This window comes from Larimichthys crocea, chromosome XVII (genome assembly GCF_000972845.2).
Source record: "Larimichthys crocea isolate SSNF chromosome XVII, L_crocea_2.0, whole genome shotgun sequence".
NCBI lineage: Eukaryota > Metazoa > Chordata > Actinopteri > Sciaenidae > Larimichthys > Larimichthys crocea.
The window spans coordinates 10,166,203-10,193,139 of record NC_040027.1 but is presented as its reverse complement, the minus strand read 5'-3'; the positions used below and the strand labels follow the sequence as shown (position 1 = coordinate 10,193,139).

The following is a 26,937-nucleotide window of genomic DNA, read 5'->3' as shown; positions in this document are numbered from 1 at the left end:
GAGTTGTTTTAATTTTGATCTTGGATTATATATGTCATTATGTCAACAAATGTTGTTTTCCCGAGATAACGGGGATAGTTTTCTCGAGATCTAAAGATAACCAAACTTTGCTTTCCCAAGGTAATGCCGTAATTAATTTGAGATCTCAAGAAAACAAAAGGTTAGTCTTTATTGCAACACTCTCCTGCTCCTCTGACGTTGCTACACTGAATGATTTAACATACTAACATAATATGTGTGATGCCCTACGTGGCATCCTGAGTGTGTCCCTTCCTCCTCTTCTCCTGTGTGAGGTTTTCTCTGTTTGCAGGTGTTTTCTATTACTTATCACTTTGGACTGGAGTATCGTGGTCTTCTCTCTCTGGCTTTGCCTCTGTCCTTAGTCAGGTTTGGTTTGGCTTGGTTTGGTTTGGTTTGGTTTGGTTCGATTTGATACTTTAGGTTGTCCTCTGCGTTTGTTTCAACACTTGCACACCCTACACCACTGATACCACTGCTCTGTAACTTTAGATCCTTTGTGATTGTTTAATTTGGTTTGATTCGATTTAATAAAGTATTGTTTAAATTAATGTACATGGTGTGGACTCTCAGAGCCAGGTCATGACACATGTCATTTCCATAATGACAGAAATAACTCGAGAAATAAATGAAATTGACTCGTTATCACAAGAAAATGGAGGAAATACAATCTATGAATGCACGAGCACTGATTGCACTGATGGCACTATTTTCACTGTACAATACATCCTGCTGATACATTTCTGTGCAAAAAGTCACAATTTTATTCTGTTTGTGTTTCTTTTTATATTTTATATTTCATATACTTTACATTTATACAGTTATTACCTTGACTTCTATTTTTATTCTGAGTCTTTGCAACAAGTTTTTTGTTTACATGTGCATTGACTGTGCAGCTGAATAACAAAGTCTGAATAAGTGTAAGATAATTAAGAAATCTTGAACTACATCTTATTAACCCTTTATTAAAGTGCCTAATTATTATTTAATGTTTAATACACATTAAATATCATGCATCATGCAGCTCATGGTTGATCGGTTGCTCTGGTGCCTCGCTCCTGATCATCGATGAATCGATTACTCCTGGCTGCCTTTCTGTCTCCTACCCAGGAAGTGTGTCAGTGTTTACGGTTAGCACGAGTCCAGTTGTCCCGGGTCAGACACCATGACCGAGACTCCGAACGGAACCGAGTCCGACGCGATCACGGTCCATAACTTCTCCGAGAAGATCCTGGAGCAGACCGTGCACTTCCACGTCATGAAGCTGAGCGGCGGGTTCTTCCTGTGGGTCGGTTCGAGTCCGGTCCTGGAAAACCTGGCGGTGTCGATGAGCAGCAGATACGTGAGGGCAACACACACGCACACACACACACACACACACACACAGAGCGCACGCACACACACACACACACACACACACACAGAGCGCACGCACACACACACAGCGCGCGCGCACACACGCATGCATGCACACACACACACGCACACACACACACACATGCATACACACACACACACACACCTTTATGAATGAACGAGCAGGTTTATGTGATATAACGGAGACTAACTTTGCATCCAAATGGCTTTCCATCATATATTAATGTTAATGTAGACCCTGGTCCACTCTTGGACCGGAAAGGCTCCTCAGGTGCCTGTTCTTCAGGTGCCGGCTCAGTCTCTTCAAAGTCTGGATCAAAAACTGTGTCTTCCACTTCCGAGACATCCTCCTCTATCTCTATTCTATTACAGTGCCCTCTTCATCATGTCCACTAACCTGGGCCAGAACCTCTCGGACAGAGAACCGCCTGGTCAGTCGCCTGCTCATTGTGCTCAGAGTAAAAGGCAAACATCAAGCTATATACACAGACATGCAAGAAGTAAATAGACACCTTTGAATTAGAATTTGAATGAAGGTGTCTGTTTACTTTTTGCACGTCTGTGTATATCAGGGTCTGTGTGGGTTCACATAACAGACCACCTGTGTAGTCTGTGTGAAGATATGATACATGCTGTATCAACGGAAAGTTGGTTCACATGGGGGATAGGAACATAAGCAAGGGAAAGAGATGTGTAAAGACATTGTTCAGTTTGAAATGTGTGAGTTGGATGTTTTCTGTCTGATGGATGAATATAGTCCGGATACCCATTCATTTCCTGTGGCGGTCACTTTTGACTGGGAACACAACAGGTGTAAGAAGGTTGATTAAAACACTCAATGAAAGAGGTGATCGTCATTTTTATATGTTCAAGTGCATAGTGTGGAGGACATCATACGGCCTTGTGGCAATCAGATGTAAAACACAAATATTTATGAGTTTTTCAAGTTGTTAACACCACAGGAAGGTTAAATTGCAACAATAATAATATTAAACTTTCTATGTTTATATACATTTAACAGCTTCCATACTGCTTTGTTGTTCTTTAGTTGTTGAAGTGTGTGTGTGTGTGTGTGTGTGTGTGTGTGTGTGTGTGTGTGTGTGTGTGTGTGCAGTTTGCAAAACAAAACTGAAAGTGTCTGCACGAGGAGGCGATGTTACAACATATAACTTGAGATGATATACACTGATCGAGTCATCACACTTTGTGACTTTCTAAAAAAAAGATGTCCCGTCTGTTTTCACCATTAATACTTCATTTATTTTATATATGATGTCATACATCGAGCCCTGTGGTGATTTGTCCGTGATGTATATCAGCTGGGATTGGCTCCAGCCCCTCTGCAGCCCTCATAGAGATAAGTGGTTATAGAAGATGGATGGATGGATGTTATATATCAGGCCACTTAACAGGTTCACTGGTGACTCTGAATCGCCCGTAGGTGTGTACGTGAGCGTGTTTTTATGTGTCAGCCGTGTGATGATGAACTGTGTACCCCGCCTCCTACCCAATGTCAGCTGAGACAGGCTGTGTAACCCTGATAGGGACAAGCGGATGGATACCATACATCAATGCAATGATATAAAACAATAGGAGACTTTATCCATGTTGCCACATCGATCTGACCCCTGCTGTCAGTCTGTGGAGGTCACGGATAAAAGCAAACTAGAGGAAGACATGATCTAATCCTAAAGTCACTGAAACATCATCTGATAGCAACACAAACAAATGAAAACATGTTTTTGGATTTATCTCTTTGTTGGACTAACCACTGTTTGTTTGTCTGCAGGATTCGATGCCTTTATCCACATTAGTCATGGGGGACCCATCCAACACGGCTCCAAATTCCTTGGCACAGAGATTAGGTATTTATGACTCGTATGCTCAACTTGTAACAGATTTGATTTGCTCGGTTATCGTAATATTGTTGAGAGGGCTGAAGTAATGTCTCCATGACCTCCATGGACTATAGCTGTAGTCAAAGGAGTTTCTAAAATAGACATGTTACATATCGATGTCTGGGAGGAAGACGATCGATTTGAGTTCTCTCCATCTGTTTCTTCCGTCTTTGGTCAACTCTATTCTTCGTTTCTTTGCTGATCCTGCACCAGTTTCAGCCGTAAGCACAAAATATAATGTCCAGGATAAAAATTCTCCAAAGAAAAATCTCCACCTGCTTCAACTTTGCCTGGAAAATTTAAACATAGGGTATTTCCCGGAGACAGGAATTGAGAATAACTGTGTAGAAATAACCACTGATGATTGCTCATATACTGTAGATCATGTAGAGACTTATTAAGTCACTCTCTGTAGTAACTTTACTGTTCTTCCGAATCCCTTTCCTCTCTTTGCTTCGAGTCTTGTCAGAGTTTGTTGTTGCAGATTAATTAGAAAAGTCTAAATAAAAATTAAACGATGACAGAAGTTTGACAAAAATAAAAGTGATAATGATGTTTGCTGTTAGGTTACGGGTGTCAAACGAGTTTCAAGCCTTCACAAGTTGATATTTATTCATACCAACCAAAATTTAATTAGAATCGGTGTCTGACAAACACACACTGTGATGGGCTGTGGAAGATGAAGCCTGCAAAAAAACAGACACGGCCCATTAATCTAAAATAGTTCCAGTTTTCAAAACTGACGAGTTCAGTGTAATTGTACACAGCGAGCCGTTTAGTGTGTTTTCTAAACTGAAAGTGAAATAATTTTCTGTTTCTGTCTGTTCTGCAGCAAAGAAGACCAAAAAGCAAGTGTACGTGAGTTACAGTCTTCCAATGACGGACTCCAACCTCGGTCTTTTGGTGGAGAACAGGATCAAAAAGGAGCTGGAGCTTCACCCCGAACACTTTTGAACACGTCTGATTGTTTATGGAGGAAGGAGCTTCTCCTGTTCTTTGGACGCTCGTACCGTAACCGCACGGCAACACAATAACCACCACGAACGGTCACATCGAGTGTTCTTTTATTGACATAATAAATTAAGTGGTTTATTATCAAAACATGTAGGCCTATGGCTTTTTGTACAAATGCATCATATTAAAAAAATAACACTTAGAAAACAGCATTAGTGGTTGAGTTCTTGTTTTTTTTGTTTTTTTGTGTTTAACCGTTGAAAACATACAAACTAACAAACCATACAGGGTGTCCAAAATACGTGCTGTGTACTAAATATGATTTTAAAAAATGGAGGATCTGTGGATTCAGGTACATTTGGACAAAAATGCTTCATGGGATGTTTTATCTATTCAATGTGCTTATATCCTATAAAAGTACGTCCGACGGTCCAAACATTATGAATGAATGGCACATGTATGCATACCTTACGTTTCTATGCAGTCCTAACGGATACTCACATAGTAAAGTGTGTAAATGTACACTAATCAACAACTATGCCAGGTAACTGCAGACAACTCTGCTCTACTCTAATCGTCACAAACGTTTATCTCAAAAAACCTGTAAAATATTGTGCTTGCTGGCTAGAGTTACACATCCTAAGAGCAGGATTACAACACTACCACAGTACAGAGAACAAGGAGTGAGAAGTGGAGTGGAAATATTTGCTAATTAAGGAGGTATTTCAAGCGACAAATTGCCCTTGGCAGCATGACAAAATAAATACTGTTTTTTGTTTTTTTTTTCTTAAATTACATTCTCTGTTTTGTTAAAAAGAACAGAGCCATCGCGATAAAGCCATTTTTTAAAAATGCTGAGATGCGTCATAAGACATACAGAAGTCCGTTCAACTCTCAGATTCGTTCAGCACGACCTACAGTCTCTATAGGCTACACGTACAGTCTGCCAAGGTCGGTCTCCGGCTGTTCGTCAACGTCAGACAACCATCATACACCCACAACGAGAGCAGTAATGCTTTCTTAAAAAAGAAAATTTAAAAATCAGTGTCTACACTGACCTCACCTCTGAGGATAAAGTGCCACATTGGACTTCTAGTAGAGGGACGACGAATAAGAAGAAACAAAAAAAAAAGCTATTTGTGCCCTTTCATGCAAAGAGTGGTAGTGGTTTAGCCAATCCCTGGATCTCCAACGTGTTGGCTGAAAATCACAAACACTTTGATTGTGTCTCTGACATTTAGTGCAAAATAACTTATTTATAAGATGAAAGATCGTTTCCTCGACGAGTCGAAACTACAAACAGAAAACTCAAAAGAGCGCACACGTTATTGAAAAAGCTGGTCTAGCTCTACTTTGTCTCTTCGCTCGCCTGCGTCCGGTTCTCCGCAGAGCGGACGGCAGTGCAAGAAAATCACCAACACCACTGAAGACTTTCATATTATTGAACACACACTGAATTCAGATAAACTTAGTCCAGTAGAATATTTTTTTTTGGCAACTCCTGAATGAATCATAGTCACTACAAACTACACAAAGGTTCTATCGTCACCATCTCAAAAGTTCATCTGGTTCATCCGAACAATTCTTTTTCCCTTAAAATGTTTTTGTTCATTGACCATTCAGTCGGGTTAATGCTCGAGCAATTAAAAGCACAATAGTCAACTATTGCTATGATGCTCACACCCCATTGGCTATGGCACGATTTCCAATCACCTCCCCACCAGTCGCCAGGGCGTATGAAGCAGGTACCGCTGCCAGAGCGGTGGCTACCGCCACTGTCGCACCGCCAGTGGCTGAGAGGTGTAACGGCGTGTCGTGGACGCGGGAGTAGTCCCCGTCATTCTTGGCAAGAAGGAGGTGCTGCTCTCCCGGGTGGAGCAGGGTCTGACGGGTGAAGGTCTCTCCATCAGCCAGGCTCTCCGGCAGGGGCTGGCCCCGCGGCTCGGGCAGCAGCAGCAGGCAGATGATGCACAACAGGGTGCAGCAGGCGAAGATCACGTGATGCAGGAAGTAGCCCTTCTGGTTGTGGAGCTCCATGATGGGTGCGGTGAGCATGCCGAAGCCGGCGCTTGCCAGGACCAGACCCAGGCCTCCACCCCTGCACAGAGAGAGAAGATCCATCACCAAGGTCACACTACACCACTTTCTGTCTTGTAATCTCAGTCTCTGTTGCAGCTGCAGGATTGCATTTCTGCTTGGTGGAACAGATACACACCAAATCAAACACCAACTGAGTACACTGTTAATTCACTGTTTAGTATGCACAACCATATTTTCAGCAGAGTAATTGCTTCGCTCGTTGTTGGTCTCGCTGGCTGCTGCTTGTTGCATGGCTGCCCGACACAACCAGACATTTAGCCTGATGGATTTCCTTCAAGTGTCTGTGAGGCATCGTCGAGCCCTCTGATCAGTTTACACACGGCGTCCTCACGGGAGGAAACGTCGATTAGCTTCTGAACCGTCAGCGATCTCGTAAAACTGTGTAAAATGATGTAGTGTGGACTCAGCAGCTCTTAAGGCATCAGTGAGCTTCAAATGAAGCTGAACTGTCGGACAGTCTTCTTTCTTTGGGAAGCTGTGTCCGGCAATTTTGTGACCAGATGTGAACCTCTCTCAAATTCTCTTTTCTCATTCTTTACACAACAAGTTCTGCTATTTTTGTGACTGAGACTTTTCAGATAAACATCGAGTATGAAGCCTTTCTCTATTTCAGACACCCTCGGATGACACTTTGTACAAACCGAGCGGCAACCTCCAGTGTTGGGATATAGAGCCAATGTGCCAAAAACTGCAGTTCCTCTAACGTCCACCAGGCTGTCTCCAAAAGTGAGTCAGTCTCCATAAGTCCCCATGTTCAAATGTCCACAGCAGAAATAAACATGTTTACAGCCTGGTACAAAAAACAGTTTTGGTCTCTGTAGCTAATTTCCCCGTTCATGACAACTGTAACTCACTTGTTCAGATGATATTAAGGCTCGAAGTTGCACATAATTAATCGTGACCGCATGATTGACAGGCACATGCCATTACAGATGGCTTATTGGAGCACCCAGTCCTCATTCGACACGCCTCAGGTCCGCCGATGATGTACGTCTTTACTGATATGTTACATCCAACATTCAAACAGCGCTTCAGAAACCTATGGGTGACGTCACTCAGGCTCTGTCCATTCTGCATACTGTCATTGGTACAAACTAGTTCAACTGAAGCATACTGAGCCCTTTGTGGGCACGAACTCCGCCTGTTGGTCAAAAGTGCACCACAAGATGGAGCCAATAAGCAACATGAGAACAAGAGAGAGAGACTCCATACATTGTAATAATAAACAGGATTAACTATACAGTAATAGTCAAAGTATATGTTTTTTACATTTAGTGCACAGCTGTACTTTACAGAGTTCACTACAGGCAGAGATTACGGAGACACAGGATGGAGCTCGGCTATCGTGCTTCCCCAGCTGCTGTAAGAGTATTTATGTGTGCGATAAAAAGGCCGAAGACATAAAATATTACATGTTTATGACCTCCAGGCTCACCTGATGACAGTCGGAGTGATTTCAGCACAGAAGAAGATGCTGAGCGTGCTGACTGCGTGAGAGGAGAACATGCCGATGATGGAGAAGGCCACCGAGAATTTCCTGTTCAGAGAGTCTCGCAGAACTGTCCGGAGGAAGGGAGGACGAGAAAATGTGAGTAACAACACCGTCAACAGCTGATTTCACATTAAACCAGGAGCGTTTATTATGAGAATATGGCACAGGGATGTTGAAGTTTCATTCTGGAGCTGTACCTGTGTCATGGCGAAGGCTGTACTTCCCAATCACTGGATTTTTATTAGCGAGCATTGGAGAGTAGAAGAGAGGACACGACATTAGTGAGCACAAAGGGCAGCACAGTGCTGACTCAGACAAACACAATGAAAGGAGTTAACCACTGAAGCCTGAAGTAATGACTTCTGGAGTGCACATGTAGGTCGAAAAAAGGGAGAACGAGGAGGAGGCTCCTATTAGACTGAGAGTTCAACTGCATTGTCTGTTTTAATGACACAGGGATTTCTGTTTTGCAGTGTGTGTGTGTGTGTGTGTGTGTTTTGTTGATTTCGTTTCTTTTCCCCAGGCAGCAATTGTCCAAACATAGCTCAACAAACCTAACAATGCACCGCCGGTCTGTCAGAGCTGTGGCGGATTCTCAACATGCCGATTTAGCGGCAGCACAATAACGACACTTTTAAAAAACAGTTTGGAGGGTTTGTCCTCGACTTTTCAAACCAAAAAAACTCAAGAACATAAATGTAAGAGATGAATAACAACGTGGTTTTCCTAGTGTGAAGGAGAAACAACACTGGATCATTTTTAAGTAACAAAAATATAAAGATATTTTCAGGTGATTATACATGCATTTTCTAAAACTGCAATTCATTTCGAGCGAGTTTTCACATTGTACACTTGTAAAAAGAGGTGCAAGCATTAGTAAGTTGAGTCCTGTGTGGTCACTCACAGTTGAGTAAACCCAGCTGTAGCAGCGATGCCAGGGCTGTTATGATCATGAAGGTGAGCAACCCTCCACGCCGGCCCATCAACCCCACCGCGGGGCAAAGCGCCAGGCAGGTGGCCACGGCGATGCCGGCCATCGTGTAATAGTCGGCGTGGCACAAAGCGGTGGGCTGGGCCTCCGGGTCCATCATACTGCGGGCGAAGCAGTGGTGGATCCCGTAACCTGTCAGCCTGCGCACAAACAACAAAACCAACAATGAGGAAGGAGGACGGTGGTACCTGAGACATGCGTCTGCCACGGGGCGGTGAGCTTTACATTCACATACATGTCTTCATTTCTCTCTTGGGGAGGTGCTCATGTGTAATTCATGCTCTCTCAACACAACGGATGTTGGCTTTGATTAGAAAAGAAACTGTACAAGCCCAGCCACAAGCGCGACACACTTACGAGTTGACACACAGCACCACAATGTTTTTCCACAGGTTCCTGGTGCTCATCATCTTGACAATGCAGGTCCTCTGAGGTTTCTTGTGCAGCTCCTGCTCCAGCTCTGGTAGGAAACATGAAACGCACACCTTGAGACCTTTTCCTTTCAGAAGGTAATGAGAGACCGGCCGCTAAGGGACCTTTACCACTGACAAGCTAATCTTCTGAGGGGGGCCTGTGGATAGATATAGCACATCCCTTTGCCCACTCTTATCTACGTCTGCTTGGCCACTGAGAGAACCAGAAGCAGAGAATCAATCACGAAGACAGGGGAGGAAGAAATGTTGGTGACACAGAGAGGAAAGGTCTGAGTAAAAGTAATCACCAACATGTCACTTCTTTGCACAGTTGCCAGAAATGCACTGGTCTGAGCTTCTCAAATGTGATCCTCCCTAGCTTCATCAGAATATTTTTGGGTTTTATTCTGTTCCTCGGCTCTATGTTTGGCTCTAAGACATCACGATGGGCGGTTTTCACTATTTTCCGACACACAGATTAAACTCTAACGAAGATGTTTGTTTGATTTCGATGATCTCCTGCTGAGAAATCACCAAAGATCTCGAGGAGCTTCTGCGTGTTTGTCTGATTGCAATCGCATTTCATCATGTTAAAATGCTGCCACTTCATCACGTTCGCCGCATGGAGTATGTGAGTCAGTGTCTGTGCTGGTTGCGTGTCCGTTTCATCACACACCAAGAAGCTGCTGCAACATAACGCAGATGACGAATTAAAAATAATTTGCATAACGAAATGAATAAAGCAAAATAAAAGTATACATGTAAGAGCGAAAATGGATTTTTTTTGGATCATTCATCATCTTGCTTAACGTCCTGAAATCTCCCCTCACCTGCGAGAACCCCGCTCGGCTCGGTTGTCATGTCAACCTGGTTCTTCCTGGCGATGCGCAGCATCATGGCTTTGGACCGCCTGTAGTGCTGGGTGGCCAGCAACCAGCGCAACGACTCGGGAAAAATCCTGCAGACAGAGAGAGAGAGGGAGAGAGAGGGAGATGGATGGGAAGCACATGAAGAGAGCAGACAAAGAAGGATGAGAGCAGAATATGTTGAAGAAACAGAAAGGGGAGAAGAAGACAGACGACAGGAGAAAGAGAGGATTGTTTGTACTGTACAAGCCATCGCCTGGCTCAGACTTCCTGCTGTGGAATTCCTCGGAGGGTGGGACTCACCAGACGTAGGGCAGCATCAGAACGAAAGGGCTGATTATGACAATCTGCAGGACCTGCCAATCATCGCGATCCGGCCAATTGCGGCACAGAGCTGCCACCCCTGGCATCAGTAGCTGCCCGCCCACCATCAGAAAGCTGGCCACCATGGTCATGGAGAAGCGCCAGGCTGGCAAACAAAGCTCGATCCCTGAAAATAAAGAGACTTCATGTCAGATTCTTTTATTGCCGGTGCACCAGAGTAAATTATGTGTGTGTGGATGTGATCATAAACTGAGCAGCAGCCTTTAATGGCCTGGAAGAGTGTGATGTATGTGTTTGTTTAATGGTGGTGCCAGTATTGGATTTCCTCTCTGAATTATTGAGGACTCCTATTACTGATCCTTCCCCCGAGAACGCACTAGTTTAACACCAGACCTCTTTAGAAACTTCCAATGGACTGCACGGCAACGCTTTCGAGAGCTGCTCGATGAGAGTTTCGCCGTAACAGTGCTTTAATTTCCCCCCGACTGGGCTCCCATCCCCTCCTCTACTGTCTGTAATATGGTACAGTCCAGATGGCCTGGCCCATATGGCAAGGTCTTTTTGAAGGTGACCATTGTGGGTGGGTGAGGAGGGAGGGGGGAGGCTCGCTAACCTGGCCTCATGTGCCGTCACTTCTTATTGTGGTGGTGTGAAGCAAAAGAGGGGGAGGAAGAGGGGAACGCGAGGGAGAGGGAGAAAGTGGGAAGAGAGGGGCAGAATACAAATTACTTTTCCCCCCCGAAGGACACGAAAAAGTCCTGCTATTCACCAGAGGAATCACCAGAGGAATGATAATAAAGACAAGCACGAGGGAGGCCGAGAGAGACAACACACGGAGAAAGAGCGGCGCTGGGACGGAAAGAAAAACACGGAGAGAGATGATGAAGATTTCCAGATAAGAGAAAGACAATCACAAAAAAACTAAAATAAAAATCAACCAGTTAGAACAAAAGAACAAAAAGGCTGGGAGAGGAAATATTGGAGGTATTATTGGAAATCCCTTAATCTCTGTTCTCTTCAGACGCAGACAGACAGTTTTAGAGTTCATGTCTTTAAAAATCCTCCAACAACAGCGGAAATTACACTGAGCCGGGATCCTTAACCCGCCTGTCTGCTTTCCACAGTCTGTCTGTCTGTCTGTCTGTCTGTCTGTCTGTCTGTCTGTCTGTCTGTCAGCCTTTGGTGTAAAAAGTATTTAGATCCTTTGTGAGATTTAAAGCAGTAACACAACAATGTAAAGAATTTGTTCACTTAAAGAAGGAGAACTTTGGTTTGTTATGATGGTCAGGGCAAGAAACACGAGCAGGCAGATTATTTAAAGCAAACGCACCTAAAATATCAGTCATGACAACTCTATATGTCTGTTGACTCTCATGGATGTTTCATTCATAATTTTTCTTTGTTTTCCCTCAAATTCCCAGTTGTAATGAACCAGATTTATCATTTAAAGCTTCACAAATCAATATCATTGTACAAACAATAAAGGACATCAGCAACCAGTGAGTGAAGGCGGAGCATTAAGCAGCTAAAGAGGATTGGAGGAGACCAAAATAGAGCTAAAAGTAAAGTGAATATTGGCATTGGCATTTGAGAAAGTTAACGGAAGGACAGACGGATCTTAACAGGAGATGGAAACAACTTTTCCGATAAAGTGACATAGATTTGATGTAACCTTCCTTACATTAATTTTACATCTTCTACATTTTATTTACATCCTGGTTGAGATTAGCGCTCGGCATCTTGTTGCACCCTCTTCTTCTGGTTTTCCAACTGGAGAATTGGTGCCACCTATTGCTTATCTAATGAGCCGACTGTCTGATAATGGCATAACAGTAATGGAAAAGCATTTATCTGCATTTTCTTGTGCAGATTTACTCGAAATTTGTTTAAAATTTAGATACATTTGGATGGAAACATGGCTACAGTCCATGAGTGGGATGATAATGTTGCATCTGTTTGCTCAGCCAACCTTATAAGTCACCTATATGAACGAATGAGTAAATGTTTTGATGAATGCAGCTTTGAGTAGAATTATATGCACAATTCTTCATATTATTCAATCATGGTTGATGTTTTTCATGTGAAACCTTTATCTGCAAAGTAGCACACAGACCTCTGACGTGTAGTGAAGAAGTAGGAGTAAGTATGAGTAGCATAAAATGAAAGTGTGGTAGTAGAAGTACCTCCAAATCATACGTAAGTACAGTGTTTATTTTCAAGTACTGCATTTAGTTACTTTCCACCACGGCCGGCTCTGACAAACAACACAGCGCCGTGTCTCTGTGGTACCCCTGTTCACAGCAGCCAATCGGCGTCAGACAGCGCTACACACACACACACACACACACACACACACACACTCAGACTAGAGAAATCAACTGTGCCTTATTAGAGGTAATGCTTTCCCAAACCTGCCTCGCAAAACAAAAACCACTCCCCAATTCTCTGGAGGGGGGGTTCTTGATCACGCCGACTCTTCTGGGATATCAACACACACACACAGACACACACACACACACGGATACGCTGGCAGGGACCTTTTGTTCCAGCTGAGTGGGAGAATGGTTCTCCTTGTGCTGATTATCTCACTGCCCCCCCTGTGGGCCGATCCTCCTTCACCCCCCTCCTGCCCACTCTTCCCTCTCGCTCATCAGGGTTGAAGTGGCTCCCTCACCCCTTTGTAAAGCCACCATCCCCCTCCTCCTCCGCCTTACCCCCTTTCCTCTCCCTCCCTCCTCCTCTTCCTCCGCCTCCTCCTTTCACCAACCAGCTTCTCCACTGTCTTTACATCTGAAAGCGAACAGTTGCAGAGGGCGTTAAAGTACAATGGAAGAAAGGGAGGCTAAAAAACAAGAGGGCAACAAAAAGCAGCTGATCTAATGACCTAAGTCATGCTTGATGACAAATGGCTGAAAGCTCCAACACACACACACACACACACACACACACACACACACACACACACACACAGTTTGTGTTGTCTGCTGCTCCCGTGCTAACCTTGCCTGGGGCATGAGAACAGAGTGGAGAGACAATTGGCTCGCTAACAGCATGAGTTCAGAGTGAGAACCACAGTCTGTGTTCGTGTGTGAGCGTAACGTGGATACGGATTTCTAAGAAACGTGGTCAATCATCTTGGCCCGACAGAAAATGAATCTGTGACTATTTTGGATAATCAATTAATCGTTTGAGTTCGTTTATAGTTTTCAAGACTGGGCTGAACTTGTTCTGATCGAGTCTAATCCAGATTTAAGCGATCAGAATGAAAAGTGTTTAACGTCGGGTTCGAGCTACACAATGTGTTTGTCGGTTCAGATGGTCACCATGCCAGATTTGGTGATTATAGTCAGAAATTCTTGCTGTGACTCGTGACTCATAGCTTTCCGTCTTTGATAACCTGCATGGTGTCAACTTCCATGAACAAACAATGACGTCTGTAGCTGTGTGTGTGTGTGTGTGTGTGTGTGTGTGTGTGTGTGTGTGTGTGTGTGTGTGTGTGTGTGTGTGTGTGTGTGATACTGGCTGTCTTGCAAATGTTTCACAAAAGCCTAAAAAAGGAATAAAAAAAAATAGAGAGAGAGAAACAACTGTGACATTTTCTCTGGCTCTTTTTTTTTTTTTTTAGATAGCAGTCGGCACCTCGCATGGCAGCACCTGTCGTCAGTGTGTGAAGGTGTGGGTGAATGGGTGAATGTGACAAGTAATCTAAGGTGCTTTGAGAGGTTGGTAGACCAGGAAAGAGCTGTATAAATGCAAGTCAATTCACCATTTATCATGTAGTAAATGATGACTGACTTGAAAAATGCCAAACAGCTTCTCCGGTTTGAGGATTTGTGGCTCTTTTACCGAACGACGAGAAGATCCTGGTTTGGTTTTGGACTGACAAAACAAGAAATATGAAGACGTCACGTTGGGTTGAGATATTTCTGTCTTGCCCAAAGTGACACAGTCCAGCTGATCTACAGAGTCTCTGGATTAAAAATACCAAACATTAGCTTGTTCCAACTTGTCAAATGTGAGGATTTGCTCCCTTTCTCTCTATATCTATATATTTGTTCCGTATTATAGCCGACACAAAATGAATCAATAATGAGAATAAGCTTCTGTTGCTGCCGTCGGTGGATGGGTTTATAGACAGGCATGGATGGGAAACAGAAGGTTTGACAAGGGCACAGCGTGACAGGACAGCAATTCTCCCCAGCTGAGTCAGCAGTAGTCATCCCCCCCAGCTCATAAAAACACACACACACTTACACACATCCCTCTAAGGAAAAGAGACAGATAGGACGAGGCAGAGATATTAACCTTGTCTCGATGGTGTAAAAAGAAACTGCAGCTTAATTCCTTGGGGTCCGTGCAAACCCCATTCGCTGGAAATCTATCTTTTGAGTACCAACTGCTGACTCCCTGCAGGCCTTGAAAAGTGGCTCTGATAATGTACCTTGCTGCAGCAGCTATAGGCAACTGGACCTCACAGGAAGTACAAGGATTAAAATGTTGACAGTTTTTTGCGGGGATAAACATCCCAAAACATATCTGTAGAAACTTACAGCATAATCCACTCCTGTTAACTGTCCTCAAGTCTTTTGCAGCTTTTAGTTTAAGTCCAAATATGTGTCTGAACAAGTCTCCAGTCCTTGGGGGGTATTCCAAATCAACTTGAGTTGTCAACAGTCAGTCTTTGAAGAGAAATTCAAGTCTTATTTGGGTCCTTTAGGTCTCTAGGTGGTCACAATTTGGCAAGGCCTGCCTTGTTCCAGTCAAAACTTGAGTGATGTCTTATGTAAGGTCACATTCAGACTGAATAAACCAAAGCCTCCTCGTTAATTTGAATGAAACCAGTCTGTTGATGCAGAGGGCTCCACATCGTCCAATAGGTCGTGGTTGCATTCTCCAATCAAATATTTGCAAGTGCACATTCCTGGTAGATTATGGATGTTCTATTTATCTTGTTGACCTGATGATCATCACAATGAAAGATAAAATTATAGCGTATCCTTCCTCATAATGTTATAAACCATTGCAGAGTTGGAAAGCCTCCAAACTTGTGGATCTTCTAACGCGGAGCTGTTTTCGGTCTGAACACCCACCACGTCGAGTCCTTCAGACGTTGGGTCCAAGTCAAGTCTCAAGTCTCCTTTATGTTCACAGTTCAAGTCTGACTAAGTCTGTCTACCTCTGTGCCACGCCGTCGCCTCTTCAGAGCTCTGAGACTCCACAGGAGTGAGAAGTTTCTGCGGATGTTTGATGTGTTTTGTGCGGCTGTAAAGCTGAACACATGCTGTGAAGAAGCAGCATTTCAAGCCAACAGAAGGTGAGTATTTAACACTCAATTGATTTTCAGCGGAGTATTCCTTAAAGGTTTGTCTATAAATACTTCCTCGCCCAAGCAGCACCTTGGAATTAACATAATATTGTCCGTATGAGTCTGGATAATGGACAGCCGCGATAACGAGATGAAATTGCACCCAGTATGTCCTCGAATTTAGAGGAAAAACAAGCAAAAGGAACGAGGAGACGGAAGCTCTTTCCTTACAGCTCCCAGAGGACGGCCTTAAGGTAGGTGCTAGATTGCAAACTAATAAACCCCGTGCAACAACCAGATATGCAAAAAACACACACACACAATCAGCAGAGCAAACTAAAGCTTCTGCTGGCAGCTCCAGTGGACTTTATTATGCGCTGCGTGCGGCAAAGAGATAACCCAACGATGAGAGATTTCAAATGAGCCTCGAGAAAATGAGGGTGAAAGTGCTGGTGGTAATAATAAAAAGGTTGCAAAGGAGAGAAAGAGAAGGAGGACGGGGATGAATGGAGCAGAGGAGAGTGGATGGAAGCACGGCGTGAAAATAGAAAAAGGGGCTGCTGGATTTAGAAAATTCAGTGTTTGCTTTTACAGCGACAGAGTGTGAAGGAAAGAAAAGGCAGAAAGAGTCTTTCTGTGGGGGGAAGGCACAATAATACAGATGCAACCACAGCGTGTACACAAGCTTACTGTACAGTCATCCATAATACAGTATATGTTCGCTACATGCAGATTTCTCTGCTTCACGCTGCAGACTCGTCTTTCCGCACGGTTCGATTTGAAATGATGTTGAAGTGCCGCCTTTCAGGCTTTCATTTGAGGCTGTTTACATCCATAATGGGTGTAAACATCTGGCCCTTTTCATCCACGGGGCCACAGTTTTAGCTCAGTGCAGCAGGATAATGATACTTAAAACAAAAAGCATTCAGCAGGACAAACGGTAACGGGGCCAAATCAGCCACGTGACCTCAGTCCGTCATCGTGTTTCACCTGCCGAAGACCAGATGGAAGCCCTGAAACAAGCCACACGTGAAATTGGCTGAAGTACAGCCACTGGAAAATCCCTCAACCACACAACTATGGTAAGTACAACGGGTCAAAGTCGAACATGGGGATCGATTTGGTTTCCCGACTGTGATGGATGTCACCAGTCGGACAGTTTGGAAAGATTTACAGATCAGCTGTTTTTTCTCTTCTAAGCCAGAACTAAACTGCAGATCAGCTGTTTTTTCTCTTCTAAGCCAGAACTAAACTGCTTATCTTGTTTAAAACCTGTGTGACCGTCTGACTGTTGGTGTTTCTTGCCCTGCAGAGAGATCGCAACCCTCATCTTACGGCCACAAGACCATAAACACACCTGACCTCGTCTGATCTCGACATCAGGGTTGGTGAGTACTCGAATGAAAGACTGCCAGGTGAGTCTTATTATTAAGTTTATCACCACATTTGTCGCCTTAAAGCAACATTATCTAAGATTCAGCATTCACTTGATAACTGTGTAGCCCCAAAATGATTTAAAATCTGTTGTTTTAAGGCAGAAAAGTCACATCATGTCGCTTTAAAATGGCGCAGACTGTTCCTCTCATGTGAATAGAAACTGTCCTTGGTTGCCTTGTTGTATGCTTAGGATCAATATGAATGTGATGTCGGCACAACACGACCAAACGTGCGTCACTGTTTCAGTCCTTCAGGGCGAGTATGCACATCTCTCATGGCAAACAATAAAAGCAGAAACAAGATACATTAATGAGAGATTTCATACTCGGCGTCCACGTGTGCATTCCCCTCCGCTCGTGTTAGTACAGTATGTATTCAGCCTGTGGCGATGTGTTTACTGAAAGCCTCTTTATTGAACGCTGTGTGCTGTTATCCAACATGTTTTTTTGCTGTTAATGGGTTGGCAGCATCTATTATCTGCCATGATGTGAGTTTACTTCAAAGCGAGTCACTCTGTGGCAGCGAGCCGACTCTTCCTCCTTCCACACACACACACATGTGTGCTCATCTCATTACCATCTACACCAAGCACAGAAACAGTGTGTTAACAACAACAAGTGTAACTCGCACCAACATCTTTTTGTTGCACTTCAAAGTGAATGCATACGATCTGCTCTCTCACGCAAACAGCAAAGACACAAGTGAGACGTAGAAGAACCACCTGCCATTACAGGAAAACTGAAGAGAAATGAGTAACGTTTGTCCGTGAATGACGAGAACAACAAACTGATTTACAGGGAAGTCAAGTATGTAAAGTATAGTAGTAAAGAGTTTTTAGCTTCAGGGAAGGAACTGAAATAACGACTGACCTGAGATTTAAAAGTGTTTGTGCCATGCTGAAGTTTCCATCATAACTGAATAAGCTCTGATATACTCGACTTTTTAAATTTAAATCCATCTTTGATATTTTCCTCAAATCGTTGAACCTCACACGGACGTGAATACCTTGTGTAGTTCCGAGTAATTAAATGCTAATGTGATGGATATAATGAAGTGCTATATTGATCTTTTTCTAACATTACTACCTAATAAAGGAGTGAATAATTTGCCAGCCAGGTAGCATTATTTTTGATGTATAGCATATAGCTTTATTTGTTAATGTCGTCATGCAAGTCAAGCAAAATATTTGGTTAATTGGTTCTATCTTTAGACTCACCTGAGGTTTGGTTCGATATGAGTTTCGAGTCGTTAGTGGACCAGTTTAAGATGCCGATTTTTGTACTTTCAAACAAATAAATGTTCAAGAACACCTTCATCTCTCTTGGTGACTGTAGTGGGTTTTCATAAGAGGATTAAGTTCACGGACACGCGTCTAAAATATGATTACTGCGTTGACTAATTGGCCGAGGCACCTGGACCTTTGGTAAACGCCCACTACAGCTTCTGTTTCTATTTTGTTCATGTTTACTGATGCTGATTTGTGTCTGTTTTGGGATCAAAACTGAAAGTAAGACAGTAAAATCTCCACTAATAAGTGAAAGTGGAAACATAAGACTAGCAGCCGTCATCTTGAGTTGTTTCATACTGGATCATACGGGATTATTTGTCATTGCTACCTTCCGTGAACACTGCACATGTTTAAGGCAGATTTTAGACTAAATATATTGGTATTTAACAACGTTTAGGTCTATAAACAAATAAATACATTCAGTATTTTCCAAAAAAATGTCATTTCTGGCAGTGTAGAACAGAATGGATGTTGGATGTACGTCTCGGCCCTGGCTGCAACACGACAATCAAGAACATTCACCACAATATGACCAATATGTTTTTGTTACAGTGTTGTCTTCATCTCCCAGAGGCTCCTCAAAAAAAAACCTCATTTGTGTCTGTTTGCATACATCGCAGATTAAACCCGACTCTCCGGAGTCTCCCAGAGGCAGAGGCGTCCATTTTGTTTGTTTGTTTTTAGAAGCAGTTCAGCGGAGATTTATCAGGAACCCCCGCCGAGCGAGACAAAACCCGCCCCACCAACGAAGCTCAAAAGTCTGCCCTCGCCTCACGCATAATGTATGACTAATCTCCTGCCCGGCCTGAAAGAGAAGAGGCCAGCAGAGGGTGAGAAAGCGGGGGACTGCAGCGGGAGAGAGGGGGGCGGCGGTGAATGCAGTGCCGAGTGAGGGTTATTCTCCCGGTTATTCTCGGGAGAATTGAAAATGCTGCCGGCCAGCTTGGCGTCATTAAGATCACATTGGCCGCTGGCTATTGTGTGGAGCTACAGAAGGGACTGAGAGGAAAATATTCCCTACATACTGTACTGTCATGTTTCTGCACCACAGACCCTAAGAATTAAAGCAGATGATGTTAAATTGTTGCAGTGTAATTTGGTCATTTGAAACACTTAAAGCTGAAGTCCTGCTCCGCTCTGTGAGATCTCTTATTGAAAAAATGAAACGAGCTGCTGGAGTTTATTATCCATGTGAGATAAATGAGTATATTACTGCAGCTGCTAATAGTCTCTTAGTTATTGTTTGTTTATTGCCGCACAAAAAAGACCCTGCAGCTTCCAACATATCAGTGTGTGTGATACATAATCCTAACTGTTAGTTTTAATCCTCATTTATAATATCCACCAACACCTTATTCCAACGTTGTTTAGCTGAAATCGCCCGCCTGCACAGGCCCGACACATCCAACAAACTCCAAATGACCTGAGGACTTCCTCAATCTGTGAAGCTGCTGACATTTAAACCACAGTGGTATTAAGACACGCATGACAAACTGTGAGATTAAGTTCCAAGCCTGGATTTGTAGCAGTTTGCTGTATTACAAATGTCACTGTGGTTTCACTTTCACTAATAGGTGTCCCAGAAATAACAAAAATATTTCATTATGCAATATTATTAACTGAAAAGGCTCATAGACCAACAATATACTGGGAGAGGACTGTGGATTATTGAGAATATTTTTTATATATTATGAATTGAAAAGACTTTGCCTGTGATAAAGTCATAAAGCCTCGGACTCCCTGATTTATTTATTCATTTTATTGCACATTTCTTGTATTGCAGCAGATCGAGATCAAGATCAAACTCAAACATCTGACCAAACAAACATCGAAAGTAATAACTGAAAAACTGGAAATATGAATTATAAAAAAGAAACTAAACCTTTTTATGATGCAGTAGAAGGTAGACGCAGAATATTTCACAAAAGTATGTTTTTTCCCCTCAAAATGGATCCCAGGGATCTGTACTACTACTCATTAATGATGGAGGACGAATGAGGAAATACAGAAAGCAGATTTAAAGCGCAGGCAGCGATGAGGAAGTGGAAGCGTGTACTTACTGAGCACGAAGAGGGAGAGAGCGAGGCCCGCCAAGCAGAAACCCTCAAAGAAGCGCAAGGTGCTGAACATGGTGACGTTTACAGAGAAGGCCACACTCAGACCAAACACCAGCATGAAAAGCACCGAGAGAATCAACACCGGGTGCCGACCAAACCTTCGGGAAAAAAAAAAACAGAAGCAGAAAGAGAAAGAGGCAGCGAAGCGTTTAGAAACAGTCACAAACAGAGAAATTACGTCTGATGTGCAGCCGGGTGGAAGAGACCATCCCGGTCATTGTTTCCGTCAGAGTCTGGGGACTTCCTGGTTTAAGGGGGGGGGGCAGTAGGTCAATGGGTCAGGTCAGAGCCGAGGACTCTTTGGCCCGCACATTTCTTTACATTGTTTCCATAGTTACTGATCCCAAACACAATGCAGGGACTTCTTTCCCACGAGCCAGCTCAGGTGGTTGCAGACGTGACAGACACCAACCGTGAAGGGTCAGTTCCCCCGATTAGAAATAAACATAACATGACGTAAACATTTAAATTTGTGGTTGAAATGTAATTTAAATCATTTCATAGCAACATGTGTGTGTGAAAAACAGTCTCCTGGTAAAGTCTGTGGATTAGCCAGATTATTCAGGACACCGGGCCTCGTGTAAGAACCACTTGTACCAACGGATTTGTCCCTGTGTGGCACACGCAGGTGATTCAAGAGAATTTGTGTCATTTGCCAATTTTAACATTTATTAGCTGTAATTTCTCTCACGGAGCAGAGCAGGCAGCCTTACGCTGCAGTTTCAGGGGTTGTTAAATGTCCTGGTTTCATGACTTTGTCTTGTTAAGAGAGTTTGGTGAATTCGACTCAAAAAGTGAGAAAGTCTGACGGGGAGAAGAAGACCAAAATATGGCTCATTGTTTCTGTAGAGAGGTTTTTTAGCCACTCTAGTTGCATGGCTTCAGGGATGTCAGTGTTTGGTACAGGCATTCATGGTTCCCAGGGGAAAGATAATAAATATATCCACCTCTAGATGTGTTGGCACAAAATGTTTGATACAGAGTGAAATGTTTCAGTAACTATGGCTGGATTTCCATTCAGACATTCATGTCCACCACACGACGCACTGAAATAACTTTGATGATTCCCTGATTAGAGCCATCATCGTGAGAAAATGTTTAATTTGTCCAATATTTTTGGAAAGGTTGGACCAAATACCTCCACGATATTGGTACGTGGTAAACATAATTGCTGAAGGCTGTTTGCATTGTTACTGTGAACTTCTTAACATGTAGACTTGACTTGCTTGGTCTTGTTTAAATGTCATTTTTCAAGGTTTAAAGGGCAGATGTGTAGGATACAATTGAGTACGGTAATCGTCAAATGCAACCCCTCACCTTGTCCTCTCCTTTCTAGGATGATGGAGAAATGACGGTGGCCATGTTAAAAGTGTGTAGAACCAGTGTTCAGTTTGTCATCTGCCTGCTTACCAGCAGTAGTGATGAACGGATCCTTTAGGGTTAACTAACAGAAGCACGAAACACAAAAGAGGTAACTCACCAGTCGGCCATGACACCCATCACTAGGTAGCCAAATATGGAGCCCACCAGCAGAGAGAACTTGGCGATGTGAACTTTCCAGGCTGAGTCACACACCAGGTTCCACTGGAACAAGACGGAGGGAGGAACGTTAGAGAGAGAAACCACCCACAACGCGATCAAAGGGAATCAAACATCATCAGCTGAGCGCTTTTAATCTGAAAGCTGCACAGAAACAAGGAGAGAGCTGCGGGATTCTCTCATGGCGAGTGTGTCAAAACTCTGACTCAATGTTTTGATCATTCGTGAGGGTTGATGAGCGCGCAAACACGCTGCCAACGTTTCTGAAATATTCAAATATGTGTCTCACCATGGTGTGTGTGTGTGTGTGTGTGTGTGTGTGAGAGAGAGAGAGCAGCATGTGTGCGAATGTGGGCGCGTGTCTATAATAACAGAAATCAATCGCTTTCCGCTCTTTCCCAAAGGCCCCGTGGGTCAGTGCACACACACCGCTGCAGCTCTCAGCATCTGAAGCTCAGCCAAGGACACACGTGGAAGCACACGATGTGTACGACCCTGAACGCATCCACAGTTCAGCCGTGTGTGTGTGTGTGTGTGTGTGTGAATACAGCGGCTGGTGTTTAACAACGATTTACAGAACTCCCCGCTGAGCCTCCTCTGAGACTTTGCAGAGGAGCAAAGAGCAAGAGAGTGGAAGGGGATGATTATTGGTTATGACTCACGGTAATGGACAGTGGTGGTGTCAGTGTGTGTTTATTATGTACAGACTGTGAGCACATGCCAGAGCTGGGTGATGTTGTCGTGATGATATCACCGACAATAACCAACAATGATTTCAGCTAAATTAGATTCTGAGCAAATATCGCCGTTATATTTTGCAGTACAGGGCAGGATTCACCTTCTGGGGGTCCCGGGGGCCCCATTCCTTCCACTTTTTGTACAACATGTACCGTTTTTCTTTGCTGGACTCGGCTCCAGATTGGCTCCGATGTGATTAAACTCATTGCTTTAAGAATAGTTGACATGTAAGCACAAAACTGACGGTTTTAAAACTGGATTTTGACACAGCAACATCCTCACAAGTAGCACGAAGATTAGGTCAGTGTTTTAATGTGGCATATTCCTAAATACCCACATAGAGTTGCTACAATTAGGCGACTTATCGATTAGTGGAACGACAGAAAAATAATAAAACAAATATCTTCGATAATCGTTGAATCGTTCATGTAGTTTTTCATGCAGAAAATTCTGTTTACAGCCTCTTAAATGTGAAGATTTCCTGCGTTTCTCTGTTTTATATCACATGTAACTGAATGTTTTTGAGTTTTGGACCGACAAAACGAGACACTGGGATGGAAATCTTTCACTATTCCCTGACGTGTTACACAACAAATGATTAAGTGATCGATCTAGAAAGCAATCGGCAGATGAATCCATGAAGAAAACTGCTGTTACACAGTCAGAGTTAAATTACCACAAGAGACTGTTAACGCACAGTAAATCTGGAGCTTTCAAGGCCCCTGGAGTTCTGGGCAAGGACGCACCGATACTCATTAAGCAGATCGGGATATCGGCCAGACTCGGCGCTGCACGTTAAATGCAGTTCTTTCCTCAATGTCTTTATGAATTTGAGTGTTTCTGCTTTGAATTACAGTCGCCACATGAGGGGACACACACTCAGCTTGTTTTATCGGCTTCGAGGTGAGATAATGGAATCAGTATCGGGAGGAGAAAAAGGGTTTATCGGTGCTACTGTAGTTCTCCAGCTCTGGGACAGTTGCCCAGTTTGCCCAGTTTCTTTGTGTGAGCGCAGTTCAATGGATTTGATTATTTTAGATGTGATTTGGTGTCGATTGATCATATTATGATGTATGGATGTGGAAAAATTGTCTTGACGTGGGGCTGGCTTATTACCATATCACAAAGCCCAACACACACACACACACATTGTGCATCCTACAACATAGCTCTAGTCATCAGCTGCCTCTTCTCTGAGCTCACACACACACACACACACACACACACACACACACACACACTTGTCCTCTCATATTGAGGTCAGTGGGTGACTTGTCCATCAGCTGTTGTGTAAACTCAGCCTGGCAGTGATGATGAAGACTCATGGTGGTGATGAGGATGAGGATGATGATGATGGTGAACACAGAGCAGATATCACTGGGGGTCTTATCTCACTCGTTACCTTGGTAACCACATTCTGACTAAGTCCCGTCTGCAGCTCCAGTCTCCACTCCTTGCAGGCGCACAGCATCCCGCTGCCGTCGCCGTATCCCTCCCCGGTGCCGTTGCCTCTGAGTTGCAGCAGCGCAGGCGCGGCGGTAACCGGCGGGGACGCCGCGGTCCAGTTACTGTGGTTCGCGAGGGGTTGCACGCACGTGCCATTGGGTTGCGCCAGGAGGAAATAATCCGAAAACTGGCTAAAGCCGATGAACAATGCCGGGATCCAGGTCAGGACCACGAGCTGCTTCTGGTGTTTCCCAAAGCCCCCCAGAGACGGCAGAACCGAGCCGTCTATGTGCGGTAGCAGCCGGGGCGCCGGGTGCTCCAGCGGGGTGAAGCCGTTCTCTGGCGGGTGGTCCTGCGCCTCCGGCCGGCCGGCTGCCATCACGGCCCCGGCCACAAAGAGAGACAGCTGGGCGCAACAGCGGGTGCAGCAGAAAGCCCCCGCTCCGTTGCCGTCCGCGCACTCTGCGTTAAGCCCTTTGACACAAAGAAAGCCCACAGCGCAGATAAATCCTGTGTGTAGCCGAAAAAAAGCCCCGGTCCAAAATATGAGCTCCGGTCCGTGCAGGCGTGCAGAGGCACCGAATCACCGAGCAGTCGTCCTCATGGCGAGGGGACCCGAAGCGACCAGGGGATGTCCGAGTAGAGAGGCTGTGTCAGGAGGAGAGCGCTGTGGAGAGGCTCCCGGAGAGGAGTGGACTCGGACAGGCAGGCATGCTCACCAGCATGGGCTTTGTATTCCATGAGTACAGCTCCTACAGCGGGATCCATCCATATGGAGCTGAACTGGGCCAGGCCTGCTGGTGGTGGTGTATGAGTGGAATATGGAGCTACATCCACACTGGGATCCTTTAAACATCTGCTGGTGCTTCATCCATGAGCGCCACAGGTCTCATACCTGTCCAGACCGTGACCTCCTGGAGGTGCGCATCACTTCAGTCTCTCAGCTCCAGAACATCCGCGCTCCCAGTCATCACCTGTCCACTTTGACGCGCAGAGACGCTGGTGGACGATGCTCCTCTGTTTGTCGCCGTCTAGTCAATGGGACACGGTGCCAAAGTGGGGCTTGGAGCAGAGAGAGATGGGTGGAAGGAAGGGAGGGTTGGACCAAGCCCCGCCCTCGCTCGGTCGCGCTATGGCTGCGATTGGAGAGCCTTCAAAGGGCGACTGCACCACTGACGGGCATCTGCAGGCAACAATGATCCTCTTTGTGCAGCCTGTGCCCTCTCCACTGAATATCAACCCTTTTTATTATTCAATAATTCACGTTTTCCATCGCTTGGATGAGATTTATGATGAAATAATCAAGTGGAGAGCTTCATGCAGGGTGTTTTTCTGGCTGTGCGTCCCACAGAGGCTGCTTCACGTCATGTGATTTTTTTTTCTTCCATAACCGTCATATAAATCGGCAGCGTTAGTTACTGGTTTGAGGAGACAATGGGAGGATGTCAGGGGGAGCTTTTTGGGATGACGTGCTGCCTGTCAGCCGCGAGGGGGCGTCAGACGATCACCGATACGGGTCCTTGTGAATCCATTAATTAGATTTTCAGCATAATAACAAGACGCAAAATGAAAACACAGCTCGTCAGAGGTGCAATGAGGCGTGTGAGTGAGATCCAGAGTGTGCGTAAACGGACACACATGTTGGAGGTGGAGGTGGTGGTGGTGGTGTGGCTTGCAGCTGCTCCCAAATGACTGAGCGTGAGTGACCTTGAGATCCAAGTGAGTGACAGATTTTCCCTCAGCAGTGGATGGAGAGGCCTGCAGCCAAGATAATGTGAGGAGACGTGTGTGTGTGTGTGTGTGGGTGTGTGTGTACACACACAGCTTTGTGTGTATTAAACTGACAGCAAAGCGTTTAGTCCTGATGCCTCTGAAAGACACGGAGCTGAGTATTCAAGGGTGCAGCTGATGGTGTAACAGAGAGGTGACAACTAGTGCACAGCTCTCACCTCTCTCCTCCCTCACCCCACCTCCTGCTCCTCCTGCTCCTGCTGCTCCTCCTTATTGAGGTTTAAGATCGAGGAGGAGGAGGAGGAGGAGGCCCAGAATGAGCCTAGGAGGGTGTGTGTGTGTGTGTGTGTGTGTCATCTGTTACTGTCTGCCAACCACACCCATATTATGGCACATACCAGAGTTGGCGGCATTCTTGGGCCCTGAAACAGAATGTGACCCCCCTCTCTACATACAAGCACTGATTCAAGAAAGTAAAACAAGTTTAATTAAATCTAATTAAACGTCATTGCTGTTGATGTCCAGGGTGGACCCCACATCTGGTGCAGTGCTAGTTGGTATTGGCTCCAGTCCCTGCAACCCTGATAAGGATGAGTGGTTTTGGAAGATGGATGTCAGCAATCACTTTATTAGTTAGTTAGTAATTTAATATATCCAAATAACATGATGATTTATTGATGTTTTGTTACACACAGCAGCTCTGAAGGAACTGCGACGAGAGTGAGGAGACCTTGAAATGAGTTTCCTGCATTCTGGTGTGTGCACTAATCTCATTTTTATGTTAAATACATTTTTATGTTAAATACAGAATAATTTGTTTCCTCTGGCGTGAACTTCTAATGACTTTCATTCATTCATTTCACTTTTTGAGCCTGTGCAGTCTCGCGTCATCGTGCGACACGG

At 44.5% G+C, this 26,937-nt stretch overlaps 2 protein-coding genes across 2 annotated transcripts; one reads left to right on the top strand and one right to left on the bottom strand.

Moving 5' to 3' along the window:
• Positions 1-1,069: 1,069 nt before the first annotated feature.
• On the top strand, positions 1,070-4,440 carry psmg4 (proteasome (prosome, macropain) assembly chaperone 4). The gene is made up of 3 exons (XM_019277501.2): positions 1,070-1,360; positions 3,185-3,260; positions 4,126-4,440. Exons 1-3 carry the CDS (start codon positions 1,184-1,186, stop codon positions 4,245-4,247), a joined length of 375 nt encoding a protein of 124 aa, XP_019133046.2. The 5' UTR covers positions 1,070-1,183; the 3' UTR covers positions 4,248-4,440.
• Positions 4,393-25,911, bottom strand: slc22a23 (solute carrier family 22 member 23). Its single transcript, XM_010747614.3, has 10 exons — positions 24,260-25,911; positions 22,061-22,164; positions 20,524-20,678; positions 10,413-10,599; positions 10,074-10,201; positions 9,188-9,290; positions 8,744-8,970; positions 8,037-8,069; positions 7,783-7,906; positions 4,393-6,345 (listed from the first exon to the last, which is right to left on the bottom strand). Exons 1-10 carry the CDS (start codon positions 24,680-24,682, stop codon positions 5,925-5,927), a joined length of 1,905 nt encoding a protein of 634 aa, XP_010745916.2. The 5' UTR covers positions 24,683-25,911; the 3' UTR covers positions 4,393-5,924.
• Between the last annotated feature and the right edge of the window lie 1,026 nt (positions 25,912-26,937).